General features: G+C 45.1%; 1 protein-coding gene across 4 annotated transcripts; it reads left to right on the plus strand.

The window, feature by feature from the left end:
- The first annotated feature begins 685 nt into the window (after positions 1–685).
- Positions 686–23,502, plus strand: LOC142905293 (heterogeneous nuclear ribonucleoprotein L-like). Of its 4 annotated transcripts, none has more exons than XM_076063094.1 (14): positions 686–783; positions 2,653–3,053; positions 4,901–5,019; positions 7,253–7,481; positions 7,874–7,959; positions 8,091–8,187; positions 9,679–9,748; positions 17,523–17,609; positions 18,090–18,337; positions 18,693–18,814; positions 19,464–19,665; positions 20,277–20,334; positions 21,181–21,276; positions 21,730–23,502. In XM_076063094.1, exons 2-14 carry the CDS (start codon positions 2,802–2,804, stop codon positions 21,783–21,785), a joined length of 1,722 nt encoding a protein of 573 aa, XP_075919209.1. In that variant the 5' UTR covers positions 686–783; positions 2,653–2,801; the 3' UTR covers positions 21,786–23,502. The 4 variants fall into 4 exon arrangements, with proteins under 4 accessions (XP_075919209.1, XP_075919210.1, XP_075919212.1 ...); XM_076063095.1 differs by having other exon boundaries at positions 2,653–3,023; XM_076063097.1 differs by lacking the exons at positions 18,693–18,814; positions 21,730–23,502 and having other exon boundaries at positions 21,181–21,268.
- The last annotated feature ends 1,828 nt before the right edge of the window (positions 23,503–25,330 follow it).

Below are 25,330 nucleotides of genomic sequence, written 5' to 3' on the forward strand. Positions count from 1 at the left end.
CACACACACGGTGTATACACACACAGTGTACACAAACAGTGACACAGCGACACACACAGTGACAAAAACAAAGATACAAAGATCCCCCATATAGCCTTAGACTATAGGGGCAAGTGCTGTTAGCGAGCACCTATGAAGGCCTGAACGGTACACGAGGGGGTGGGTCCCCAGCACCACGCCCGACCGCCTTTGTCTCCCTAGTGGCAATGTTTACACACCGCACCAGGTACTCATTTTAGGCTGAGTCGACCTAGGGGAAGCCCGGGACCGGTTCAGAAAATCGTCACTGGTGTTGGCCGTGAGCGGGAATCGAACCCAGGTCGCCAGGTTCATAGCGCAGCGCGCTAACCGCTACACTATCGCTCCCCACACACAGTGACACAGCGACACACACACACAGTGACACAGAGTACACACACACAGTGTACACAGTGACACACAGTGACACACAGTACACACACACAGTGTACACACACACAGTGTACACACACAGTGTACACACACACAGTGACACACAGTGTACACACACACAGTGTACACAAACAGTGACACAGCGACACACATAGTGACACACGTGGTGTCAATAAAGTTACAGACACCACGTGGTGTCAATAAAGTTACAGGAACCGCGTGGTGTCACTAAAGTTACAGCCACCACGTGGTGTCAGTAAAGTTTACAGCCACCACGTGGTGTCAATAAAGTTACAGCCACCACGTGGTGTCAATAAAGTTACAGCGGCCTAGAGGGGCGGACCGCGAAGCCTCGGCGAAAACTTCGTGCCGGTAAAACCCCTCACACCCCCTAGGCAGGGATCCCCTTGACCCCTCACACCCCCTAGGTAGGGATCCCCTTGACCCCTCACACCCCTAGGCAGGGATCCCCTTGACCCCTCACACCCCTAGGCAGGGATCCCCTTGACCCCTCACACTCCTAGGCAGGGATCCCCTTGACCCCTCACACCCCTAGGCAGGGATCCCCCTGACCCCTCACACCCCCTAGGCAGGGATCTCCTTGACCCCTCACACCCCCTAGGCAGGGATCCCCCTATGGGTAGTGTTGAGTCTATGGGACAGTGCTGAGTCTATGGTGCAGTGTTGAGTCTATGGTGCAGTGTTGAGTCTATGGTGCAGTGTTGAGTCTATGGTGCAGTGTTGAGTCTATGGTGCAGTTTTGAGTCAGTGGGCAGTGTTGAGTCTATGGTGCGGTGTTGAGTCTATGGTGCAGTGTTGAGTCAGTGGGCAGTGTTGAGTCTATGGTGCGGTGTTGAGTCTATGGTGCAGTGTTGAGTCTATGGTGCGGTGTTGAGTCTATGGTGCAGTGCTGAGTCTATGGTACAGTGTTGAGTCTATGGTGCGGTGTTGAGTCTATGGTGCAGTGCTGAGTCTATGGTACAGTGTTGAGTCTATGGTGCAGTGTTGAGTCTATGGTGCAGTGTTGAGTCTATGGGTAGCAGTGTTGAGTCTATGGTGCAGTGTTGAGTCTATGGTGCAGTGTTGAGTCTATGGTGCAGTGTTGAGTCTATGGTGCAGTGTTGAGTCTATGGGCAGTGTTGAGTCTATGGTGCGGTGTTGAGTCTATGGTGCAGTGTTGAGTCTATGGGTAGCAGTGTTGAGTCTATGGTGCAGTGTTGAGTCTATGGTGCAGTGTTGAGTCTATGGTGCAGTGTTGAGTCTATGGTGCAGTGTTGAGTCTATGGGCAGTGTTGAGTCTATGGTGCGGTGTTGAGTCAGTGGGCAAACATACAAAATCAGCAGGGGATCAAATACTTTTTTCCCTCACTGTAGTAGAGACGATGGGACAAAGGGGTGTATCTACTTCATGTATTTTTGGTAAGCCGTATAATCTTGGTGGCCTGGCAGCAGAAGGTTTCAAAGATAACTGTTTGGTTTGATCAATTAATGTGGTTGAATCAGAAATGATTTTGGTTTGTATGACGAGGCTGTTGGTGGGATCTCTTTTTATTTTTGTATAGCTACCATCATTGAGTAATTCTTGAATTTTGTTGTTATATTCTATTTTATCCATGATGACAGTGGCGTTGACCTTGTCGGCTGAGAGGATGACAATGTCATCCCTCTTTTTTTAATTCATATAATAATCAAATTTGATTATTTTTATTTATTTATTCTTATTTAAATATAATCAAATTTGCTTAGTTAAATTTTAAACGAAATGTTATATATTTATTATTTTAAATAATCAAATGTGATTATTTGTAAGTTTTATTTATTATTACTTTAAAATATTAAAATTAGGTTATAAAGAAAGGCGAAATTATTAATTAAATATTTCTGCCTTTATTTATTATGTAAAAGTGATCGAAATTGGGCAATTATTTTCATATTTATTCATTATTATTTAATAATCCAATTTGATTATTTTAACATATAATGTATATTTGTTTATTATTTAATAATAATTACATTTCATTATTTTAGTTTATACATTTTTATTTATTTATGCTTATTTTAAAAATAATCAAATTTGTTTTTTTAATTTATTCTTATTTAAAAGTAATCAAATTTGATTATTTTTAAGTTATTTTTATTTATTTATAATGATTTTACAATAATCAAATTTGAGTACTTTTATTTATCATTTTTATTATTATTTATTTAATATTATAAAAATATAATCAAATTTAATTGTAGTCCGAGTCCGACCTAGGGGGAGGCCCACGACTGCTTCAAATCTCCGTCGCCGGCCCCAGTCGGCCGAGAGAGGCGTCACGTGACGAGTGGCTGTGGGGTCACACCAAGCCGCGCGAACATCGCCAGAGGACACATCGATCCGAGAATCGATGTCACGCGTTGGAATCGCCCCGCCGCCGCCCGCTGCTGCCGCTGACGCTCGGCGATCCGCGCAGGCGTCGATTTTTAGCGACAGGATCGCGAATCGATTCCCTCCGGCGCTCCACGCCATCACGACGATGTTGACCACCGCCGCCTCCGCCGCCCGGCACGCGGCCAAGCGCCTGGGAGTCAAAGGCGAAGGCAACGACCGCGTCCAGGCGGGCGCGATGGTGAGCGTCAGTGACGAGCGACTTGACGAGGTGTTTTTATAACGAGAAGATGTTTATTTTACTCCTCGCCCAGAGCCTCGTTGTGAGGCCTGGGCCAGAGGCTTCACTCAGGCGACGTGCCACCACCACCACCAGCCGTGTTTATATTATTTAACGTGATTGTTTAGCTTTGTAACTCGCAGATTCCAGTGCCGTTGCGAAGAGCTTCTCGTTGTTGGTGTTGGGGATGGACCACGCGGACCACAGCATCGCTAGGCTCTGCTTACGTTCAGTAAAACGCGTTTTGGTAAACGTGGATTTCGTGTTCGTTAACACTTTGGGCTATTTCCAGTGTAATTTTTTTATACGGCGTTTTCTCTTCTAAGGGTGTGTATTCTCTTTGCACTGAACTAAAATAATAAAAAAATATGAAACAATAAAAACATTACTCATTGTTTTTTTCGGTAAAGTCACGTATGTAGAAATACAATAAAATTATATTAAAACAAAAAACAATCACGACGTTTCGATCACAACGCAAGCGATCTTCATCAGGTGTCAAGAACAAATCACGGAGGTAAATACAGCAAAAGATGAGAGACGAGAATTCAACAAACCTGAAACAACATTACGTGAAGCACATCCAGTCAGGCCAACGACACAGACACTTCCTGGCGGACCACGAATAAAAACATTGCCTACCAGGAGAGATTCGTTCATGAGGCTATCCACATATACAAGCACAGAGACAATTTCAACCGAGAAGATGGATTCTGGCTTAGCAATCATTGGAAGGATTTGATAAACCATTTCAGGTCTTAATTGTTCACGCTTACGGTGGCTTTCAGACCGCATCCATTATTTTCGTCTCCCCCCTCCTCTTTTCAGAACATAGATGGACTCGTCCATCTGAACAAACTCTCAAATCGCTCTCCGTGGTGCTGACGTTAAAAAAACGCCACTTTTATTCAAATTTTCTTGCTGTGGTTTTCACACCTGACGATGATTGCTTCTTGTGTTGCAGTCAAAACGTCGTGAGAATTGTATTGTTTTATATTTTTATTATTTTATTGTTTCCCTTCTACGTGGTGACTTTACCGGAAGAACCAAGAATATTAATCCCTGCAGTCACGAAAGCTTTAAATCAAAAGTTAAAATACTAATTAAGTTAAAATACCGATGTGTTAAATGTCCCACGCGATGGCGTCGTGGGGTAGCTCTTCGACCCTCCCCAATGTGATTAAAAACTTTGCGGAATAATAAAACTTTACAGCATCTACAAAAGCGCACCTGGCGGTGGGGGATGCGAGTTCCAGAGTTTGTAACTCGAGGGCCGTTTAGATTTAAAGTTAAACTCGCGAACGTTCTTAGCAATTACTGAAATGATGGCACTGAGCTATGGACATTTTTTGCCAAACGGATGCAGATTTAAAAACCCCTTTAATGCAAGTGTCTGCATCTGCTCCGATATCACTTGCCGGCGATGTTAGCCGTGGCTTTATTTTGGTGATTTTGAAAAAGTTTTATGGTTTGGCCATGTTTGTTTTGTTGTAGTATGGAGTTAGACTGATGGCCTTAATCTAAGTTGTCTTGTGGTTGTTGTTGTTGTTTGACTTGGATCCCACTGGGATTTTTGCACACAGCGTTGGTGTACGGTGCTATTTCAAGGATTATTTTGCTGTTTTTTCCTGGATTTTCTGTTTGCACAGTCAAATAATCACTGTAAGATGTTTTTCTTGTTCATGTTTTTGTTTGTTGCGGTTGCACCCGATTCAAGAGCCGAATGGCTCACAGGGCTATACCAAATAAATGAAACTGAAAACTCTTCTCGGTATAGGAGGAAACAACAGCTTTGCACAATAGTCGTGTTGAGTTTGCTTCCTTGCCGACGTGCACAGGACACGTTTGAGGACCCACACAAGCCCCCACCGTCGGCTGTGGTTCACGTGCGGGGACTCTTGGACACAGCCCTCGAGTCGGACCTCGTGGAGGCCGTGCAGCACTTTGGCCTAGTCAGGTGACCAGTCGGTGGTGACCGTTGCCCGCATGGGGAAGGAAGCTGTATTATTATTATTGTTGTTTACCGAAAACACCAAAGATTAATTCCTGCAGTCACGAAAGCTTTGAACCAAGTTTAAACCGCCTCTACGGGGAGGTATAAGGTCTGTATCTTTGTGTCTGTCTTTGTGTTGTCTTGTGTTGTCTGTGTGTTGTCTCTGCTTGTGTATCTGCCTTTGTGTCTGTGCTTGGATTTGTTTCTCTGTGCTGTCTCTGCCTGTGTGTCGGTCTTGGTGCTTCCGAATGTTTGCTGCCGTGCTCCACTTTGCTCTATGCATACCTCATGCTAAAATGTCCCATTGTCTCTCAGCCTTGCCTTCTCATGCTAATATGTCCCATTGTCTCTCAGCCTTGCCTTCTCTGCCTATTTAAGGCGACTTCACTGTGTGCTTGTACCTGTGCTGGTCCGCTCTACTTGAATGTCTATGTGTGTGTGTGCCGTCTGTATCTTAAATTTCATACTTAACTTGCAATTTAGCAATCTTTGAAATAACGTAATCAACCAGGCTTTGCGTTAATTGTGTTTTGACCGACCGTCTGTGTTGCTTTATTTGGTTTCCAAATTCTGCTAAACTCTTGTCTGTTTGGTATGCTTCTCTCTCTGTGTCCCCTATTGTGTCGGTGTTAGTTCCCCCCTACTTGGGTGTCTGTATATACATCTGAGGTTATGTGTCTCCCCTCTCTCATAAATTTAGCTCTTCTGTACCTGATGATGGCTGCTTGTGTTGCAACCGAAACGTCGTACGCTATTATGTTATTTTATTATTTCTTATTTATACGTGACTTTACCGAAAAAAACAAAGATTATTGTTATTATAGTTATTATTATTGGTGTTATTATTGTTGTTATTATTATTGTTGTTATTATTATTGTTGTTATTGTTATTATTGTTGTGGTGGTGGTGTTTGCGGACGTGGAGTGAACTTGGACCTTGGAAATTCGAATATTACCGATTTTCGCTTCGACAACTCAAGAAATTGCATAACACGAAAATACTCGATGGTTCTTAAGCACGGGGTGGGAGATGCCCTTTCTGGGGGCGCAAGACGTGCCAGATTATTTTTAACAAGGTAAATCATCGAAACACATTGAGCACGGGCACGTAAGCACCGCTACTTTGTTCCATCAAACCTCTAAATTAATAAACATTGTACGTTTTAAAAAAAATATTGAGAACCAAAGGGGGGGTGGCAAGGCTGCAGGTTAAAGCTCAAGAACCACTTCCGTAAATAAAAAGCCGTGGCCGCGTGTGGCGGTGGACGAGAGGGCGCGGCGTTGCCCACGTCACGGCGTGAGCGGCGCCGCCGTGCGTGGCTTACTCGGGGCCTTTACAGCCTGAAGTGACCAACCAAAAACTGCTTCATCTTCTTTGGGGTTCTTTCGGTAAAGTCACCACCGCGTAGAATGAGAATAAAATAATAAATTAATAAAACTTAAAATAACACGATAAAATTCTCACGACGTTTCGGGCTACAACACAAGCGGCCTTCATCAGGTGAAGGGACGAGACTGCCAAACTGAAATGGGACAGTCTCGTCCCTTCACCTGATGAAGGCCACTTGTGTTGTGGCCGAAACGTCGTGAGAATTGTGTTATTTTATTGTATTATTTTATTCTCATTCTACGTGTTGGTGACTTTACCGAAAGAACCAAAGAAGATTAATCCTTGCAGTCACGAAAGCTTTAAATCGAAACAAAAAACCGTTTGTTTTTCAATTTTCCCAAGTCACGAATTCCCTCCGAATTAAAGTGCCGCTGCTGCTTTTGTTGTGCCGTCTGACAAAAGCGGCACACGTTCAAATGTGATTAGTAACCGTGTTAAAAATTAATATCTTGTATTGAAATGGTGCACACATACCTTGTTTATGTACGTTTGAAGAGGCTTCCTTTATCAGGTGATACATCGACAGAAGAAGACTACATTACCCTCAAGATGTATTCTAAATCTAATTATATTGTTACAGTACATTCAATTCCAACGCACTACACTGCCAAACTGAAATGGGACGTGGCATCTAACCTGCATCCAACCAGTCTCCACTCCGTTGCATGCATTGAAACATTTCTTGAGATCAAATGAGGTGACTTGGAGCAGACCAACCTCGTGTTTAACATCAACAACAGGCACGCATTTTAAAGTCGGCCACATCTTTGAATAACGGCACTCGTTTGAATCGCTCCCTCCGTGCAGCTACGTGGTGATGATGCCCAAGACGCGGCAGGCGCTGGTGGAGTTTGAAGACCCGGAGAGCTCCCGCAGCTGCGTCGACTACTCGTCCACGGGCTCCGTCTACGTGTGCGGGCAGCCGGCCTATTTTAACTTCTCTACCAGCCAGAAGCTTTGGCGCCCTGGCGTCCCGGGGGATAACGGCAACAGCAACCACGTCCTGCTCTTCACCATCCTCAACCCCATCACCACGGTGGGCATTGTTACGCTCACAGCAGCTGGACATTCACTCGTGAATAATTTGTCGGGTGTGCCATGCGCACACGCGCGCACACACGTGTGTTTCATTTTTACGAGTGAAATTATGTCCGTTTTGGATTACAGTGAATGGCTTTGCTAAGGAAATTACATCGATCCTTTGGTTCATTTGAGGCAATTGAAGTCGTGTTTTTTGTTTGTGCTTTGAAGTCTACCAATGGCATTGAATAAAAAAAAAATATATAGACCTAATGTTGATTTTGGAAAGCGTTGATGTCCTGTATGGCTCGATCTTAAAAATTCACTGGAAAAAAAGCTTTTCAAATTTACTTGGTAATGCGTGCAAAATCACCTCGCTGCGTTTGTGTGCTCCATGTGGTCCTGCAGGATGTGCTTTACAACATTTGCAAACCATTTGGGCCTCTGCAACGCATTGTGATCTTCAGGAAGAATGGCCTGCAGGCCTTTGTGGAATATCCTTTCAACGAGATGCATAACCGTAACGACATGTCCGCCATTCACGTAATTTTACGTGTTATTTTGGAGATGGTAAATGTATTGTTTTTAAAATGAAATGGTCGTGTTTTCCTTAATTTTTGGCCACGTTTGTTTCGGTTGAGAGCGCCGAGAGAGCGAACTCATCTCTGAATGGAGCAGACATCTATTCGGGCTGCTGTACTCTTATAGTGGACTATGCGAGGGCAAGTACAACCGATACTTTGTACATTCACAAGTGTGTGCACCACAACCTGGGTTTTTTCACCCACAGACCAAAGATTAATTTAATATTCTGAATTGACCACTTTGGTGAGCAAATAATGCTGAATACACACGGCAATTCATTGCCAGATGAGGGCTTCCGCACTCGACGCCTGTTGTGGGGTTATTTGACTTGTGTGCGGGGTAAAGGAGTGTAGCATATTTTGTGGCAGCATAGAAATACAATGCACCCAGTGGGTTTTACAGCTGCCCACCACACAGCCCCACAACCTACAACAACCCATTGTGCATGACGGTCATCCTTGCCGTTGTCTAAAGTCAAACTTTTCCTAATTGATATTACCGTGAGGGTGGTTCTCATCTGAGCCAGTGCCCTGAGCCAGTTAGTGGAAAATTCGCATCCAGTGGGAAGGGTAGAGTTGGTTTTTAATTCAATTTTATTTGGTGACGGGTGATTAACATTCAGCCATAGGCTGCTTTGCGAGACCTGCAGAGTACTTGAGGGGAGATGTTACATTGTTAGCAGGAAATAAAATTACAGAACAGTAATAACGAATGCATCATTTTCATAACGGGGTTATGGCACTTCAACATTTTTGAGGTATACGATCAAGGCTAACGCTTCACAGTACACGAGGAACACCGCGAATAAATAATACCAAGTTAGGCAAAGCATGCCAAACTTATGTGCAATTAAACAAGTTTGGAATTTAAATAGGCCACCGAGGGTTAGCAATTTTTATCTGCAAACACGAAGGGAGCTTGTTCCAACGAAGAGGGATAATCAACACGTGATATTAAAAAAAAAACGGTGGCAGAATGGCCACTGTTTCCCACAACTCCGATAAGCACGCTTTTATTTCGATTTAAAGCTTTCGTGACTGCAAAACCAAAGAAGAAGCACGCTTTTGCTACGTACGGCGCGAAAGTTTAGCTTACCGTTGACTTCCTACGTGTGGCAGCTTTTATTCATTCATCTCCCAGGAGGTGAAGGGTTGCGTTAAGTACCTCGGTTTCACCGCAAGTTGCATGCCGTAATTGTCTCGGGGGTAATGACTTGCTTAATAATTATTATGCTTGTACATTTTAAATGGTTCTAAAGTTTCGATTTAAAGCTTTCGTGACTGCAAGGATTCATCTTCTTTGGTTCTTTCAGGTAAAGTCACCACCACGTAGAATGAGAATAAAATAATAAAATAACACAATAAAATTCTCACGACGTTTCGGCCACAACACAAGGTCGGGACGACAGGTTTCTTCCTTTCACCTGAAGAAGGCCACTTGTGTTGTGGCGAAACGTCGTGAGACTTTTATTGTTTTAGTTTATTATTTTATCCTCATTCTACGTGATGACTTTACCGAAAGAACCAAAGAAGGTTCTAAAGTAATATAATTTTTTTCCGAGCATCTATGCCCTATATGCTGGCCACGAATAATGTTTATCTTTTCCCCCTGCTGTGTCCTCTTTACAGGCGACGCGTCTGAATGTGTTTAAAAATGACTCTGAGACCTGGGACTTCACCAACCCTGGCCTCAAGCAAGGTAAGACCAATATTGAGCATATCAGAGCCGCGCTCTCTCGACAGCTGGTGGTGGTGAGCCCTCAGTGTGTGGGGGGGGGGGGGGGTGACGTTTTTAACGCAAGGGGTGGGGGGTGTGCACGGCGTGATGAAACAGGCATTGACTATTTCTGTACGCAGCCGGCTTTGCCGTGTTATACTTGAAGATCCGTGGCCAAGTAGAGGGGGAAGTTTGGAGCGTTCTCAAGAGGATAATGCAGCTTCTGCACTTGAGATTTTGGTTGCAGAAAAATGTCACACCTGCAGACACTTGGTTGTCTTGAAGCACATTGGTGTACTGTTTACAATCTACAGAACTTGTCTTCTTTGGTTCTTTCGGTAAAGTCACGTAGAATGAGAATAAAATAATAAATTGATAAAATAAAATAACACAATAATATTCTCACGACGTTTCGGCCACAACACAAGCGGCCTTCATCAGGTGAAGGGGGCGAGACTGTCTGGTAGGACAGCGCTGGAGTGAGAGAGCCACGTTCAGATCACGGCTTTTAAGCTGTGTGAGAGGAACAAAGAGCCTTGACGAAGGAATTAGCATAAAATTTAGCATTGAAATGGCTGAATGATTAGCTTGTGACTGGTCACAGAAATAGCTATGTTAAAAGTTAAAGCATACACATCCGCAGAGGCACCCATTGTTAAAAGGAATTAGCATAGAATTTAGCATTGAAATAGCTAAGTTAAGGCATACACATCCGCAGAGGCACCCCTTGACAATGGGATTAGCATAGAATTTAGCATTGAAATGGCTGAGTAATTCGCTTGTAACTGCTACAGAAATAGTTACGTTGAAGTCAGAGCATACACATTCACCGAGGCACTTAGTACAAATCAAACAGGAGAATTTAGCATTGAAATAACTAGGCGAATTTAGCATTGAAATAACTGGGTGATTTGCTAGTGACTGGTCACAGAAATGACTACACATCTGAGCTATTCACAGTACTATATAGTGAACCAATAAAAACTAAAATATAAATTACCTTCATGTTATCAATAAACTCTATATTCTCCAATCAGCTAAGCTACCAACCATAAGTCGTTATATATCACAATGCTATATGGCGAAAAAATGGGTGGATTCTTACCCTCAAATTTCCGTACCACGGATAGCTACGGGCCCCGTTCAGACGGACGAGTTCGTCCATGGTCGGAACAGAGGAGGGGGAGAGAGACAGCTGCGAAGCCCTAGTATACTCCATGTTGTAAACCATACCATTAACCGTGGTGTGAGAGGTATTAAGAGGCAATGCTGGCGAAAGAGCTGCGGTCTGAAGGTCATCGTAAAATTACTATTAATTAAGAACAGAAATGATTTAACACATCTTTCCAGTGGTTACTAAGCCTGAATCCATCTTCTCGGTTGAAATTGTCTCTGTGCTTGTATATGTGAATGGCCTCATGAACGAATCTCTCATGGTAGCCAGTTGGTTTGCAAAGAACCTCCGTCTTGGAGAAGTCAATGTCATGTGAGCCCACTGAATTGTAAAGGTGATCTGCCACGGCAGAGGAGTTCGTCTTACCGTGTTTCAAGTCTGCTTTATGTTCACCTTTCTGAAGAGATGCCGCGACTCTAAGGTAATACCAACCGCATTTACACTAACCTCTGCTGTTGCAACTTCTCTCAATGCAAAACGAATTCTAGCTAGAACTAGCTTCGCTCTTATCTCGGAAAAAATCAGACTTACACGCACCGAACTCGATCAGTTAGACAAGACACTCTACAAATCACACTTAAAATTGACAGCAACAATGTCTACATCGGATTGGGAACATGTAGACAATATGACTACCTCTTCGGCTGCCACTATGTCGAACAAATGTAGGGACAATTTGATTTCCAAATTCAATCACCTCTCCAGCAAAAAATCGGATCCACACACCGAAAAGATAGACGTCAACAAAGTCGTAATTAATCGCAGTAACAGTTCCATTTCTGATGGTCTGAAATCCGTTTTAGCTAAAGGTCTAAACTTTGCTGTCACACCGAGACACTTACCGGTTAATGATATCATTGCCCATGTCGACGTTGCACTCAAGGGCTTGAGTCACATCTCTGCAGACGTAGCAAGATCTGAAATCGCTGCAACCCTCAAAAACGCTAAGTTGCCACCTAGCAACATCAGCAAAGACGAACGTTTTGAATTATCTCAATTAAAAAAGAGGGATGATATTGTCGTTCTCTCAGCCGACAAAGGCAATGCCACTGTCATCATGGACAAAACAGAATATAACAACAAAATTCAAGAACTACTCAACGATGGCAGCTATACAAAAATAAAAAGAGATCCCACCAACAGCCTGGTCACAAAAACGAACAAAATTATCTCTGATTCAACAGCATTAATTGATGAGAACAAACAGTTCTTGTTGAAACCCTCTGCTGCCAGACCACCAAGATTATATGGCCTTCCAAAGATACACAAAGAAGATACACCCCTTCGTCCCATCGTCTCTACTATCAGCTCCCCCACCTACAAACTGGCACGTTTTCTGGCTGATATACTGCGACCTTTCACTGGAAAAACCACCTCTGCGGTACTAAATTCTACTCACCTGGTATCGACAATCAAAGACATTTCCCTGTCCCCAAACGACCTGCTTGTCAGTTTTGATGTGGTGTCCTTGTTCACCAAAGTCCCGGTACCTGACACCATCGCTATCATTGAAGACCTGGTTCATCAAGGACTGCATACTGATGTACCCCCCCTGGTGAGACATTGCTTAACCAACACATACTTCACCTGGAATGGAACTTTCTACAAACAAACTGAGGGCACCCCAATGGGCTCCCCCCTATCTCCGGTTGTAGCCAACGTATTCATGGAAAAATTTGAAACTGACGCCATCCAGACTGCCACTCTACGCCCGACCTTATGGAAGAGGTACGTTGATGACACCTTTGTCATCTGGCCACATGGCCAGCCTGCTCTAGACCAATTCCGCGACCACATCAATTCCATACACCCAGCCATCAGATTTACCATGGAGGTCGAAAAAGATGGCAAACTACCCTTTCTGGATGTCTTAATTAAAAGGAGACATGATGGTTCAATGAGCCACTCTGTCTACAGGAAAGCTACCCATACAGATGCTTACTTGAAACCGGATTCCCACCACCATCCATCCCAGAAGAACTGCCTCATCAAGACTCTATACCATAGAGCCCAATGCATTTCCGACCAGGAACACATTACCAGTGAACTCAAGCACGTACACCAGGCTCTCAGGGCTAATGGCTACTCCGACTACACAATCCGCAAAGCCATCACTCCAGTCATGAAGAAGGATCCTCTTGTGGAGCCACTCAAAACCATCACCTTACCCTACATTGCAGGGGTCACTAAAAAGATCTCCAAAATCCTGAATAAACACAAGATCCAGGTCCGATTCAACACAGTACACAAAATCCGTGATTTAGTTCCATCTGTAAAAGATGCTCTTCCAGACATACAGTACCCGGGCGTTTACAAACTAAAGTGCCTCTGTGGTAGTAGCTACATTGGAGAAACCAAAAGACATATCTCGGACCGCATCCGCGAACATAAAGCAGACTTGAAACACGGTAAGACGAACTCCTCTGCCGTGGCAGATCACTGTAACAATTCAGTGGGCTCACATGACATTGACTTCTCCAAGACGGAGGTTCTTTGCAAACCAACTGGCTACCATGAGAGATTCGTTCATGAGGCCATTCACATATACAAGCACAGAGACAATTTCAACCGAGAAGATGGATTCAGGCTTAGTAACCACTGGAAAGATGTGTTAAATCATTTCTGTTCTTAATTAATTGTAATTTTACGATGACCTTCAGACCGCAGCTCTTTCGCCAGCATTGCCTCTTAATACCTCTCACACCACGGTTAATGGTATGGTTTACAACATGGAGTATACTAGGGCTTCGCAGCTGTCTCTCTCCCCCTCCTCTGTTCCGACCATGGACGAACTCGTCCGTCTGAACGGGGCCCGTAGCTATCCGTGGTACGGAAATTTGAGGGTAAGAATCCACCCATTTTTTCGCCATATAGCATTGTGATATATAACGACTTATGGTTGGTAGCTTAGCTGATTGGAGAATATAGAGTTTATTGATAACATGAAGGTAATTTATATTTTAGTTTTTATTGGTTCACTATATAGTACTGTGAATAGCTCAGATGTGTAGTCATTTCTGTGACCAGTCACTAGCAAATCACCCAGTTATTTCAATGCTAAATTCGCCTAGTTATCTCAATGCTAAATTCTCCTGTTTGATTTGTACTAAGTGCCTCGGTGAATGTGTATGCTCTGACTTCAACGTAACTATTTCTGTAGCAGTTACAAGCGAATCACTCAGCCATTTCAATGCTAAATTCTATGCTAATCCCATTGTCAAGGGGTGCCTCTGCGGATGTGTATGCCTTAACTTAGCTATTTCAATGCTAAATTCTATGCTAATTCCTTTTAACAATGGGTGCCTCTGCGGATGTGTATGCTTTAACTTTTAACATAGCTATTTCTGTGACCAGTCACAAGCTAATCATTCAGCCATTTCAATGCTAAATTTTATGCTAATTCCTTCGTCAAGGCTCTTTGTTCCTCTCACACAGCTTAAAAGCCGTGATCTGAACGTGGCTCTCTCACTCCAGCGCTGTCCTACCAGACAGTCTCGCCCCCTTCACCTGATGAAGGCCGCTTGTGTTGTGGCCGAAACGTCATGAGAATATTATTGTGTTATTTTATCAATTCATTATTTTATTCTCATTCTACGTGACTTTACCGAAAGAACCAAAGAAGATGAATCATTGCAGTCACGAAAGCTTTAAATCGAAAAATCTACAGAACTTGGTCGATGTCACAGGAAGTTATTTGAAACGCCACTCCCCTCTTCTGTATCAAACATGCAATCACTGCAATTGTGTAGAGCTGGTCAAGGTTATTTTCGTTTATACCTATCTTCTCCATATATATAAAAGGCAAAGTTGTGATTGTGTGTGTCTGTTCAAAATGTTTAGCGTACTTCCCGACATGCAACAAACTGGAAATTTGCCATGTGGGTACTTTCCAGACTGTACACCGTGCAAACATTATAAAAATACACTTTTTTTCTGGGGGGTGGGGGGGAGCTCAATAATGCACTTATTTTTTGTACGGCAAGTGAGCTGTGACGTCAAATCTGTCACGTGACCCGTAGTGTAGCGGTTAGCGTTACGCTGCGCTATGAACCCGGCGACCCAAGTTCGATTCCTGCTCACCGCCACCGCCGGTGACGATTATTTTAACCGGTCCTGGGCCTCCCCTAGGTCGACTCAGCCTCAAACGACTAACTGCTGTGGTGTGTGAACATCGCTACTGGGGAGACAAAGACGGCCGGGCGTGGTGGATCCAAGTCCCGGGCGAAGCCGGGTAGTAACAGCTAGCGCAACATATAAGTAAATAATCTTTGTGTTTTTTTAGCCCATGCTCAGCTTGCGTAGTTTACTCTGGGCAGATTGGTTTTAAACTCGTGCCCGTGTACTTTGTTTTTCTAGTTTACCCTTCAGAACAATGTGGCAGTATAAGTGAATGTTGTGAAGAACAGGATTCACAAGGAGGCATGTGGCTGCTGGAGTGTTCAATAATCCATTGGATTCATTTTTATGTTACCATTAAAGCTGTTGCCCTGGTACTGGACATGCGATAGACATTGCCATTAAGTTGGTGGCGTTTTAGATTTTGATCAGCTTTGAAGATTTTCCCAACGTCAAGTGCATGTGGCCCATAGGCGGGTACTCGGTTGTTCGGGGTGTATCAAGGCTGGGCATTATAACACTTCAGTGTAAAACCTTGCATTGCGAGCATAATTCGTTCCGGGAACGTGTTTGTAATCCAAAGCGCTCGTACATCAAAGCACTCGTCTATCAGTTGTGTGATCACGTGACTCACGGCAGTACAAAGTGTGTCTACACGTACACTGCTCGTATTGCAAGACCTCGCTCGTTTATCAAGTTAATATTTATTTACAATTTTAGCTCGTCTTGCAAAACACTTGCAGACCAAGTTACTCGCAATCCAAGGTTTTACTTTTATATTTAGATTTACCAGGGTGTGTGTCTGTTGGATCAGAAGTAGGTGCCAACTTTCACTGGCATATTTGAGGTGGACATTGCACGTTGCGTTTTTATATTTTGTAGGGTTGAGAAACCTTGACTGCATTATGTGGTGTCTGGATACTAAGCGGAGAAGCTTAGAGGATGTCAGAAAAGCCGATATTTACGATTGAAAATATCACTTATTATAAAGTAACCCTTTTAATTTGGTACGATTGAGCCTGAACAGGAAAATGGTATCTTTGTCCCGAGTACATTGTGTGTACGCACAGATATTAGTTTCCGAAGAGGTAAGTCTCGCCACTTTATCAAAGGAGCTTCAGGGACACGGTGCGGTTTGATTTAATCGCCAAATTTCCGTAAACGCTTCGAAGAGTATTTTCCTCACTCCCAACATCAACGCTACAAGGAGCATCTGCGAGCATTGCCGCACACAGAAGCACACGGAGGCAATTTGCAAGCAACACACGAGCAATCAAGCGCCCGGCAGCCAACAGCCACCGACGTTAACGGCGACGACACGAACGGCGACATTGGCGACATCCTCGTCGGCACTTGGGAGGCACCAGGGACCAAGCAACCAACACGCCGCCACCGCTGTGACACGCACGGCTGACCCGCGCACCCCACGCCTGCAGCGCCACGTCACGGAACACTCGGCGCAGCACGCCGCGTCCGCTGCACCGCAACCGCCACGTGCCGCTTGGCAGAGGCCATCGGATAACCCGCGTCCAGCCGCAGGCACCGGGGGACACGGCGCTGACAGACCGGCAAAGCACCGGAACCGCCGCGAAGAAGCCGGGAGCGACGAAAGCCCGCATTCACCGCGAACGGGACTTGGAAATAAGCCGAACGGAATGCGTGCCGATGCGTTTGGGGCTTAAAATCGCTCCGTTGGTGAGAATTTACCTCCACGCTCGTACGTTTAGACTGCCTTGCTAAAGTTTTGTTTGCAAACGAGGCTTTTGACATTGCAGATGCCAGACACAACGCATTTCGCATCGGTTTATAAGCGGCGATCTTTTTCATTTTAAAGGTTCGTAAGGCCCCGTCGCCCACTTCAAGCGTCCCAATTTTAAGCCCCAAACCAAAAAGGGTCGCCGGAGAGCGAGAGGTGCGGTGGCACGGACAACGCGGGGGGGTCCGTTTGTGCCGAGTCTGACTGCTGTTGGCGCAGGAAAGAAGGTGCCGGCCTTTCTGTTGCATCCTCCTCGCGATGGGTCGTCAGCCGCCGCCCGACTCTGGGCAACTTTGTGTTCCCGTCGAAGCGTAGACTGGGTAAGAAACGAGCGGGCATCGCAGGCGGCAACCACGGACACTCGCTGACGCCGCACCTCAGAACAATTTGTCGCGTGCATCTGTACACCTCCAATAAATTTTGTTTTTTTCTTCTTCTTGCGATGAGCATTTCTTTACGCGCTGTATTTTGTATGGCACTCGTTATTTATGTTGCGCCGTGTGAAATCTGCATTTTTAAAATACCGCCGATTGTTTTATGGGCAGACGCAGCGCGCCCCCTTGTGGAGTGTGCCCGGAATTTCTTAATGTGTTGGTAGTGTGAATGTTCTGGGTGCAGAATTAATTTTTTGGATTGTCATATTTTGTGCAGCAGTGAGCGCTTATGTTTCCCGTGGGTGAATTTGGTGATCGTTTTTTTGTTGTTTTCAGAGGGCAATGCAGTGATGCCAGCGAAGCAAACGTCTCTCCTTGGCGAACATCCCAAAGCACACGCTTGCGGTGGTGGCGACTGTGGAGGTAATCCCTTTGTTGCGAATGCTGTAATTTCGGTTTCCTTCAGCTTGCTGTCAGATTGAAAGAACCTGCTGCCTGTTGAGAACATTTCTTATTTGGAATTAGTGTTAAGGTGCATCCTAAAAACCTTTTTTTGCGGTTAACAATTGCAACGTACGAGTTGCTTTGTGTTTTAAGAGACGATATTTCCAACAGTTATCAGATGTATTGGGTATTTAAAACAAGCTATGCTGAATAAGAGCTTGGTGGGCCTCAACCTAAAATAAAAACTAGTTTAGTCTTCCCTAGGCAACTGAGTCTTCTGGACCAATGTTTTCCAGTGTCTCCAAGGGGTAGAGTGGTGAATCCTGGGTTGCCTGATCTTATAGGAAAGGGCACACGTGTGTGTAGGATGATGGCTGTGGTAAATCTGTTTTTCAGAGAAGTTTAGAGAGTTTCAGCTGTTCACGATGCGTTTCCCCCTCTTGTGTATTTGCGTCACAGGCCACCAGCAGCCATCGCCACCGGGCGTCGACTACGGATCTGGCGGCGACGGCATGGGCATGGGCGGTGGGGGAGGAATGGGCATGGGAGGAATGGGCAACCTGGGTGGTACCCAGGGCCAGCACGTGCAGGCCATGATGAACCAGCAGGCCGACAACAAGGTCCTCATTGTGTACGACTTGGACGCCGAACGCTTCAACTGCGACCGCGTGTTTAACATCCTCTGCCTCTTCGGCGACGTGGAGAAGGTGCCTTCGCTGGGTGTTGCGCGCACCTGCTTTGAAATGAGTCCCCGTTTTTTTTCTTCCAAAGGTTCAACCGCGGTGCAATGCGTACGCATGCGTGTGGTGCACGTCGTGCGCTGATCGTGTTATATAAAGTGGGAGATTCACACGACCAAATTTGTTCACCGATTGACAACATACACATTTGGTCATTTTCTTTACAAAAATGTACCCAATGCGAAGTGTTCTTTGTGCATGTTTTCTAATGGCCCCTCGGCCAACACTTCACATTTAAACAATGCGTTACAACGAAACTTGTAGATATTTTCGTGCAAGATTGCGCGATGCTGAACCGTCTTACGGGTTGTTATTTTTGTAGGTTAAGTTCCTGAAGAGCAAGCCGGGAGCCGCCATGGTCGAGATGGGAGATCAGTACGCCGTGCACAGGGCGGTTTTTCACCTCAATATGTCTCAGATCTTTGGAAATAAAATCAACCTCTGGTGAGCCTTTTTGTTCCCGTGTTAAATTGGTAAATGTAACTCGTCATATCCTGTTAATGTAATTGGATACTGCTTTCTCTTTAGGGAAGACACTTTAGTAAATATTTAGTGCAAATGACGAAATTTTAGGACGGTGAAAAAGAGAGCTGATGAATACCGTGAACGAAACACTTGTCACACAGCTCACGAGGACCCCGATTACTTACTGTCCAGAGCCTTTATTGAAGTGGCGAACATGAAATTTGGATTCTAGATTTGAAGCTTTACGGGGAGGGCCTTTATTGAAATAGCGAACGTGAAATTTGGATTCTAGATTTGAAGCTCTACGGGGAGGGCTTTCACCTATCTGTTAGAGCTTTCAACAGACAATGGGACAAGAAGTCAAAGCTCATCGAGACGCTGACCTTCCTCAAAAGATGCCGCGACAACAAGCTTAAAGGACGCGACCTGGGCTTGCTGTCTTCACTCCAACGCTGTCCTCTGGACAGTCCGGTCCCTTCACCTGATGAAGGCCACTTGTGTTGTGGCCGAAACGTCGTGATTTTTTGTTATTTTATTTTTTACCCACGTGACTTTACCGAATCGAACCAAAGAGCACATGAAATTTGGAACGTGATAAAATAAAAACTAAAAACAGTTTCTTCGGCAGCGTGTCGAGGCAGCGGTCGATTGTGCCGGGCCAGGCGTTCGAGCTGCCGGACGGCACCGACAGCTACAGGGACTACGCAGGTTCTCGCAACCACCGCTATGCCGACAGCGAGAAGGCGGCGAAGAACCGCAACCAGCGTCCCACCGCGGTGCTGCACTTCTTCAACGCGCCCACGGACATCACGGCCGAGATGTTCGCGCAGGTCCGTGCCCCCGCCGCCCCTTCAGCCTGCTGCCAGCAGCGCAGAAGGGGAGCGCGTTCGGTTTCTTTAAAAGTTTTCCCAGGTGAAGCTTTTATAAATATTCAAGTCCAAAGTTTGCACGTGAAACAATCGTGGGTTTTTAAGATGAGCCTATTGATGTTGTGGAGTTTGTGGTGGCCCATGACACGTTTCCTGTGACGGGACAAATGTAAAATGGTGTAATGTAGTTTCCTTTCAGCGGTTAAAACATAAGATGTATAAATAATGCAGTCGATGTTCCAAAGGGACTTTTTTGTTACAGACTAGACAACACCTCGCGTTAATTTGTCCTGTTTAATACATTACGATTCATATTCATTCGTATTCGAAAGGTTTCCATTTCAGTCTTTGGACATTGTTTCTGCAAATGGTTGCATTCCCCCTGAGTCTATGCTTGGTGTTCACAATAATCTGAGCACTTTGAAAGACTGCTCCAAAGCTGGCGAATGTAAATTTAAAAATGGACAACGGGATTTGTGCCTGCAATTAAAATGACATCTCCCGAATGCTTTACCGGTGCACGTTAACTGTTACCAACTATAACGTGAACGCCACCCGTTCTGTCCCCGCAGCTGTGCGACGAAATGTCGATTGCGAGGCCCCGCTCTTTCAAAGTGTTTTCTGGAAAAAGTAAGTCCCGCAAAGTATGTTTATTATTTATCTTACGTGTCATGGCACAGAATAAATCGTGTACTGTATTCTCCATGCAATCGTCGCTTGATTTACAGCACGACACCAGATGATCTGCAACGTGTGCTATGAGGCCATGCTCAAGAAACCCTGTGAGAAATTCTCTCCCGAGAGCAGTCCTTGCTATTCACTCGCGCCCAAGCTGACTGAAGCGTGTTAGCGTAGCCAAGGCATCGGACTGAAGCCTTCCTGCTGCAGAAATTCACCAACGACTGACACCACCCTTTAAACACGGCAAAGGGTTTCATATTCTTGGTTCTTTAGGTAAAGTCACGTAGAAGGGAAACAACAGAATAATAAATATATACACAGACAATTTCAACCGAGAAGATGGATTCTGGCTTAGCAATCATTGGAAGGATTTGATAAACCATTTCGGGTCTTAATTGATTGTTCACGCTTACGGTGGCTTTCAGACCGCATCCATTATTTTCGTCTCCCCCCTCCTCTTTTCAGAATATAGATGGACTCGTCCATCTGAACAACTGCCAAATCGCTCTCCGTGGTGCTAACGTTAAAAATAACCGCCACTTTTTTCAAATTTTCTTGCTGTGGTTTTCACACCTGATGATGATTGCTTGTGTTGCAGTCGAAACGTCGTGAGAATTTTATTGTTTTATATTTTTATTATTTTATTGTTTCCCTTCTACGTGGTGGTGACTTTACCGAAAGAACCAAGAATATGAATCCCTGCAGTCACGAAAGCTTTAAATCAAAATGGTGAAGGGTGTTGCGTTTTACACGACCCAAATGACTCCATGAGCAACGGTCCGTCCACGTGTCCAGCCGATAGGAGCGTGTCCGGCCTGACGGAGTGGGAGACCAAGAACGATGCCATGGAGGCTCTGGCGTGCATTAACCATCACCCCCTGAAGAACGCAAGTAAGTTGTGGGGTGTTGGCCATTTGTGTTGGTGCGATGACATTGAAGCAGTGCTGCATTATCGGCAAATCTTTGGTCGTACGCTCTGTTGAGCACCAAATGTTCAGATTTGGGGGGGGGGGCGCTTGTTATTACCATAGCACCATCTGTGTACACTGGCTGCCTAGCAGCCTTGGGTGAAATTGCAGGAAGTGAAAGCAGTTGTAGATTGTTGTATTATATATTAACAGGTTGTTATTTATGGGCGATTTGGATTTCGTTGTTTGCATATACAGAATGGAATTGAAAGTTGACATAGCCAAGCACTTTCACTTATCACAACTCAACGTTATCTTAGCTCCCTGAACGAGTTTGTCGACCGACAAAGACCCTCCTAAGAATCGCTTCATTGTTTTAAGTTTTTGTGTGCTCCAGTGAAGACGTCATGTGGCTCCCCTGTTTTTATTTTCTCAGATGTTCCATACTTCTACACCCTCAAACTGTGCTTCTCCACTGCCCAGCCTTCATAGAAGACAACTCAACATGTTTCATGCCGTATTGAACGTCGGTGTCAACATCATTGTCACTTTGTGTATTATTTGTGAATGTCCCATCTTGTTGAAAGTTAACCGTGGGTATAGGTCGAAAGTGCAATTTGATGTGTTTACATTTTAGTTGTCATTTTTTGGAGGATTAATTTAGATTTCTATATTGACTGCACCGAAAGATTTTAAAGGTCGCAGTGGAAATGAAGAATGTTGAAATTAAAATAATTATGGTTAGTCTCCTTAACCTGCCGAGTTTGTCTGCCGTGTGCATTGCCATTTTGTCCATGAGCCCCAAACCAGATTTCACTTGGCAGTCCTCGGGTGCGGTAACTTTAGCGGCTCCAATTAATTTACAATTTGGGGGGGTTCTCAACTTGCTCATAGCCAAAGTTTTTGCTCCCACCACGAGTGATGCTCCTTTCTTGCTGTAGCCCATGGCACTAATATTGCCCATTTAATTTCATAACGGAGAGCTCTGAAATTAAAGACCCTTTTGGGGGGGGGCTGGTAAAAATATACCCTGACTCATTGACAATCCCATTGAAAAACATGGGTTGCCATTCTGTACAGTGCGTGTATTTAGCAGGTTAATACGCTTGCAAATATAAACCCCAAGAGAAAATAGAACAGTGTTTGAAAATAAAAGTATGGAGAGATGCATGTTTGACATCGAACTGGAATCGATTGAACATGAGCGTGGAGACATGAAGGAAGTTGGGCATAGGGTAGGTGAGTGACTGAGTGTGTGGGTGGCTAGGTGAGTGACTGAGTGACTGAGTGTGTGGGTGGCTAGGTGAGTGAATGAGTGTGTGGGTGGCTAGGTGAGTGACTGAGTGAATGAGTGAGTGAATGTGTGGGTGGCTAGGTGAGTGCGTGAATGAGTGACTGTGTGGGTGGCTAGGTGAGTGACTGTGGGTGGCTAGGTGAGTGACTGAATGAGTGACTAAGTGTCTGTGTGGGTGGCTAAGTGAGTGACTGAGTGAATGAGTGAGTGTGTGGGTGGCTAGATGAGTGACTGAGTGTTGGTGGCTAGGTGAGTGACTGTGTGGGTGGCTAGATGAGTCACTGAATGAATGAGTGACTGTGTCTGTGGGTGGCTAGGTGAGTGAATGAGTGTGTGGGTGGCTAAGTGAGTGACTGAGTGAATGAGTGACTGAGTGTGTGGGTGGCTAGGTGAGTGTGTTAATGAGTGTGTGTGGGTGGCTAGGTGAGTGAGTGAATGAGTGACTGAGTGTGTGGGTGGCTAGGTGAGTGAGTGACTGAGTGTGTGGGTGGCTAGGTGAGTGAGTGACTGAGTGTGTGGGTGGCTAGGTGAGTGAATGAGTGACTGTGTGGGTGGCTAGGTGAGTGAGTGACTGTGTGGGTGGCTAGGTGAGTGAGTGACTGTGTGGGTGGCTAGGTGAGTGAGTGACAGTGTCTGTGTGGGTGGGTAGGTGAGTGACTGTGTCTGTGGGTGGCTAGGTGAGTGAGTGTGTGGGTGGCTAGGTGAATGAGTGACTGTGTGTGTGTGCGGCTAGGTGAGTGAATGACTGAGTGTGTGGGTGGCTAGGTGAGTAAATGAATAGCCCAGGAATAGGGCGAGTTAGACCGAAGCCGTACCTCCTCAGCTAGCAGCGGGTGAAGGGGCCGTTACCCCTTCAAGTAGAAGGCTGTATTGTATTGTGTTAAGCACCTTTGTAATAAATAAGCATTGCCTCTACCGATTCGTCTCTACGCTGTCTTAAAGAACCCACTACACATGTACAGGAATAACTCTTACGTCTTTAACCATTGAACTTGTTTTAAATACATATAAAAACTCTAAACATTTATCATGTGCACAGTATCGTAATTAAGGCGGGTACTGATACCCCAATAAAGTGCTCATATTTGGTCAGAGGAAAACCAATGCTCATTCGGTAATGCATCTCCATTGGAAGCATGTTATGATGACTTCCTACAGCGCTGTTTCACGAAGTGTTCCGTTTATCAAGAACGCATCCTGGCTGCCATAAGAGGCACGCATAAAACTGAAGGCCGCCTGGGATCAAACTTACAAAATAAGCGGATGAGAGCAGGTTCGTGCGCTTTCGGAAAATGTAACTTGATAATGAAACGCAAGACCCAATCTAGATGTGACTCACTTGCAGCACTCCACTGCCCCTACTCCACACCCCCTCTACTCTCTCCTCCCTGGCTCCTGAACCCCTCTCTTACCTACATAGCCTCTTGTCACAGCAGCCCTTTTGCCCACTTCAGCAATTGTTTTCTTGCTGTTATTGTCCCACCTCACGGCGGACGCTTGTGTTGCGCCCGAAACGTCGCGGATTTTATTTATTTTATACCTACTACGTGACTTTACCTAAAGAGCCAAAGAGCGAGGCCCAATGTTTAGAGAGTTAAAGGGTATGTAAAGCAAGGCCAAAGGCACGTAGAGGCACAACCATAAGATAACAGATTCTCTTGCGGAGGGAGTTGGTAGTAGGAACGTTGGGCTGCTCGGTCAATGGCCAGGGTCAACGGCGGCACCACCACGTGGTGTATTCCGTAAATATGCTCGACTGTGAGGGCGGGCATGAGCCGGCGTGAGTAGGTTACACGTTGAGTTTTATAAGGGCACCACGGGGTGACCAGCCCCTCCCCACCCAGCCCCACCCATCCCCACTCAGCCCCACCCTCCCCTCCTCACCCTCCCCTCCCCACCCAGCCCCTCCCCACCCTCCCCTCTCCACCCAGCCCCACCCCTCCCATTGGTGGATGCACGACGGACGGACCTAACAATAATCCCGTGGGCTGGTGGTGTAATAACCAGGAGGTTCCTACCAGTATTAACTTTATAACCAAGTGTAAGCCCAGAGTCTCGATGTATTTTATTTCAGTGAGCCCTGGGTCAGCACTCATGAAACATCACGAAAGCACAGCAAGTACAAAGCAATTTTAAAAGCAGTTGCAGTAACAGCTAAGAATATATTAGAATACATTTCACAACATTTTACAATTAACATTGCCGAAAAGGTCTAACTAAAATCTGAAAACTCACACTATCTATGCAACAAAACTGAAAAGCGCTCAAATTTATAACATCCAATTATGGAATTAATAGCTTATTAAAAACCAATAAAATCCTAAGGTTGGGGGTTGACTCAGCCTATGAGCCCTCAAGGGCCAATACAATTAGTACCACTAAGTAGGGAAGTAAACAGTGGTTGTCCTATGGGTCGACTCACACCCATCATTGAAATGTGACATTTCTAAGACTGGTTAAGGGCCGTAAAAACACAACACCATTGCACATTTGAGCAGGAAATCAACTTTGACTTGACAATTATAAAAACTGAGTGGGCCAGGATCATGTTTAGATGTTATACAAATGTGATATAATTCCACGTGTGGAGGAGCGTTGTGAGTGAAGGATTAGCCAACAATTTGTATTTAAGTTTAGGAACCTGGCATATGAATGTTTCAAATGCTGGTCTCGTGTAAAACCCCTGCCAAACACGCACATCTGCACCTCACAAATGGTGGAGTCCTCCGGCTCGATTCCTCTG

Source organism: Petromyzon marinus, unplaced genomic scaffold, assembly GCF_048934315.1.
Source record: "Petromyzon marinus isolate PM22_M1 ecotype Great Lakes invasive population unplaced genomic scaffold, UKy_Petmar_22M1.pri1.0 PM_G_Scaffold_9, whole genome shotgun sequence".
Classification (NCBI taxonomy): Eukaryota; Metazoa; Chordata; class Hyperoartia; order Petromyzontiformes; family Petromyzontidae; genus Petromyzon; species Petromyzon marinus.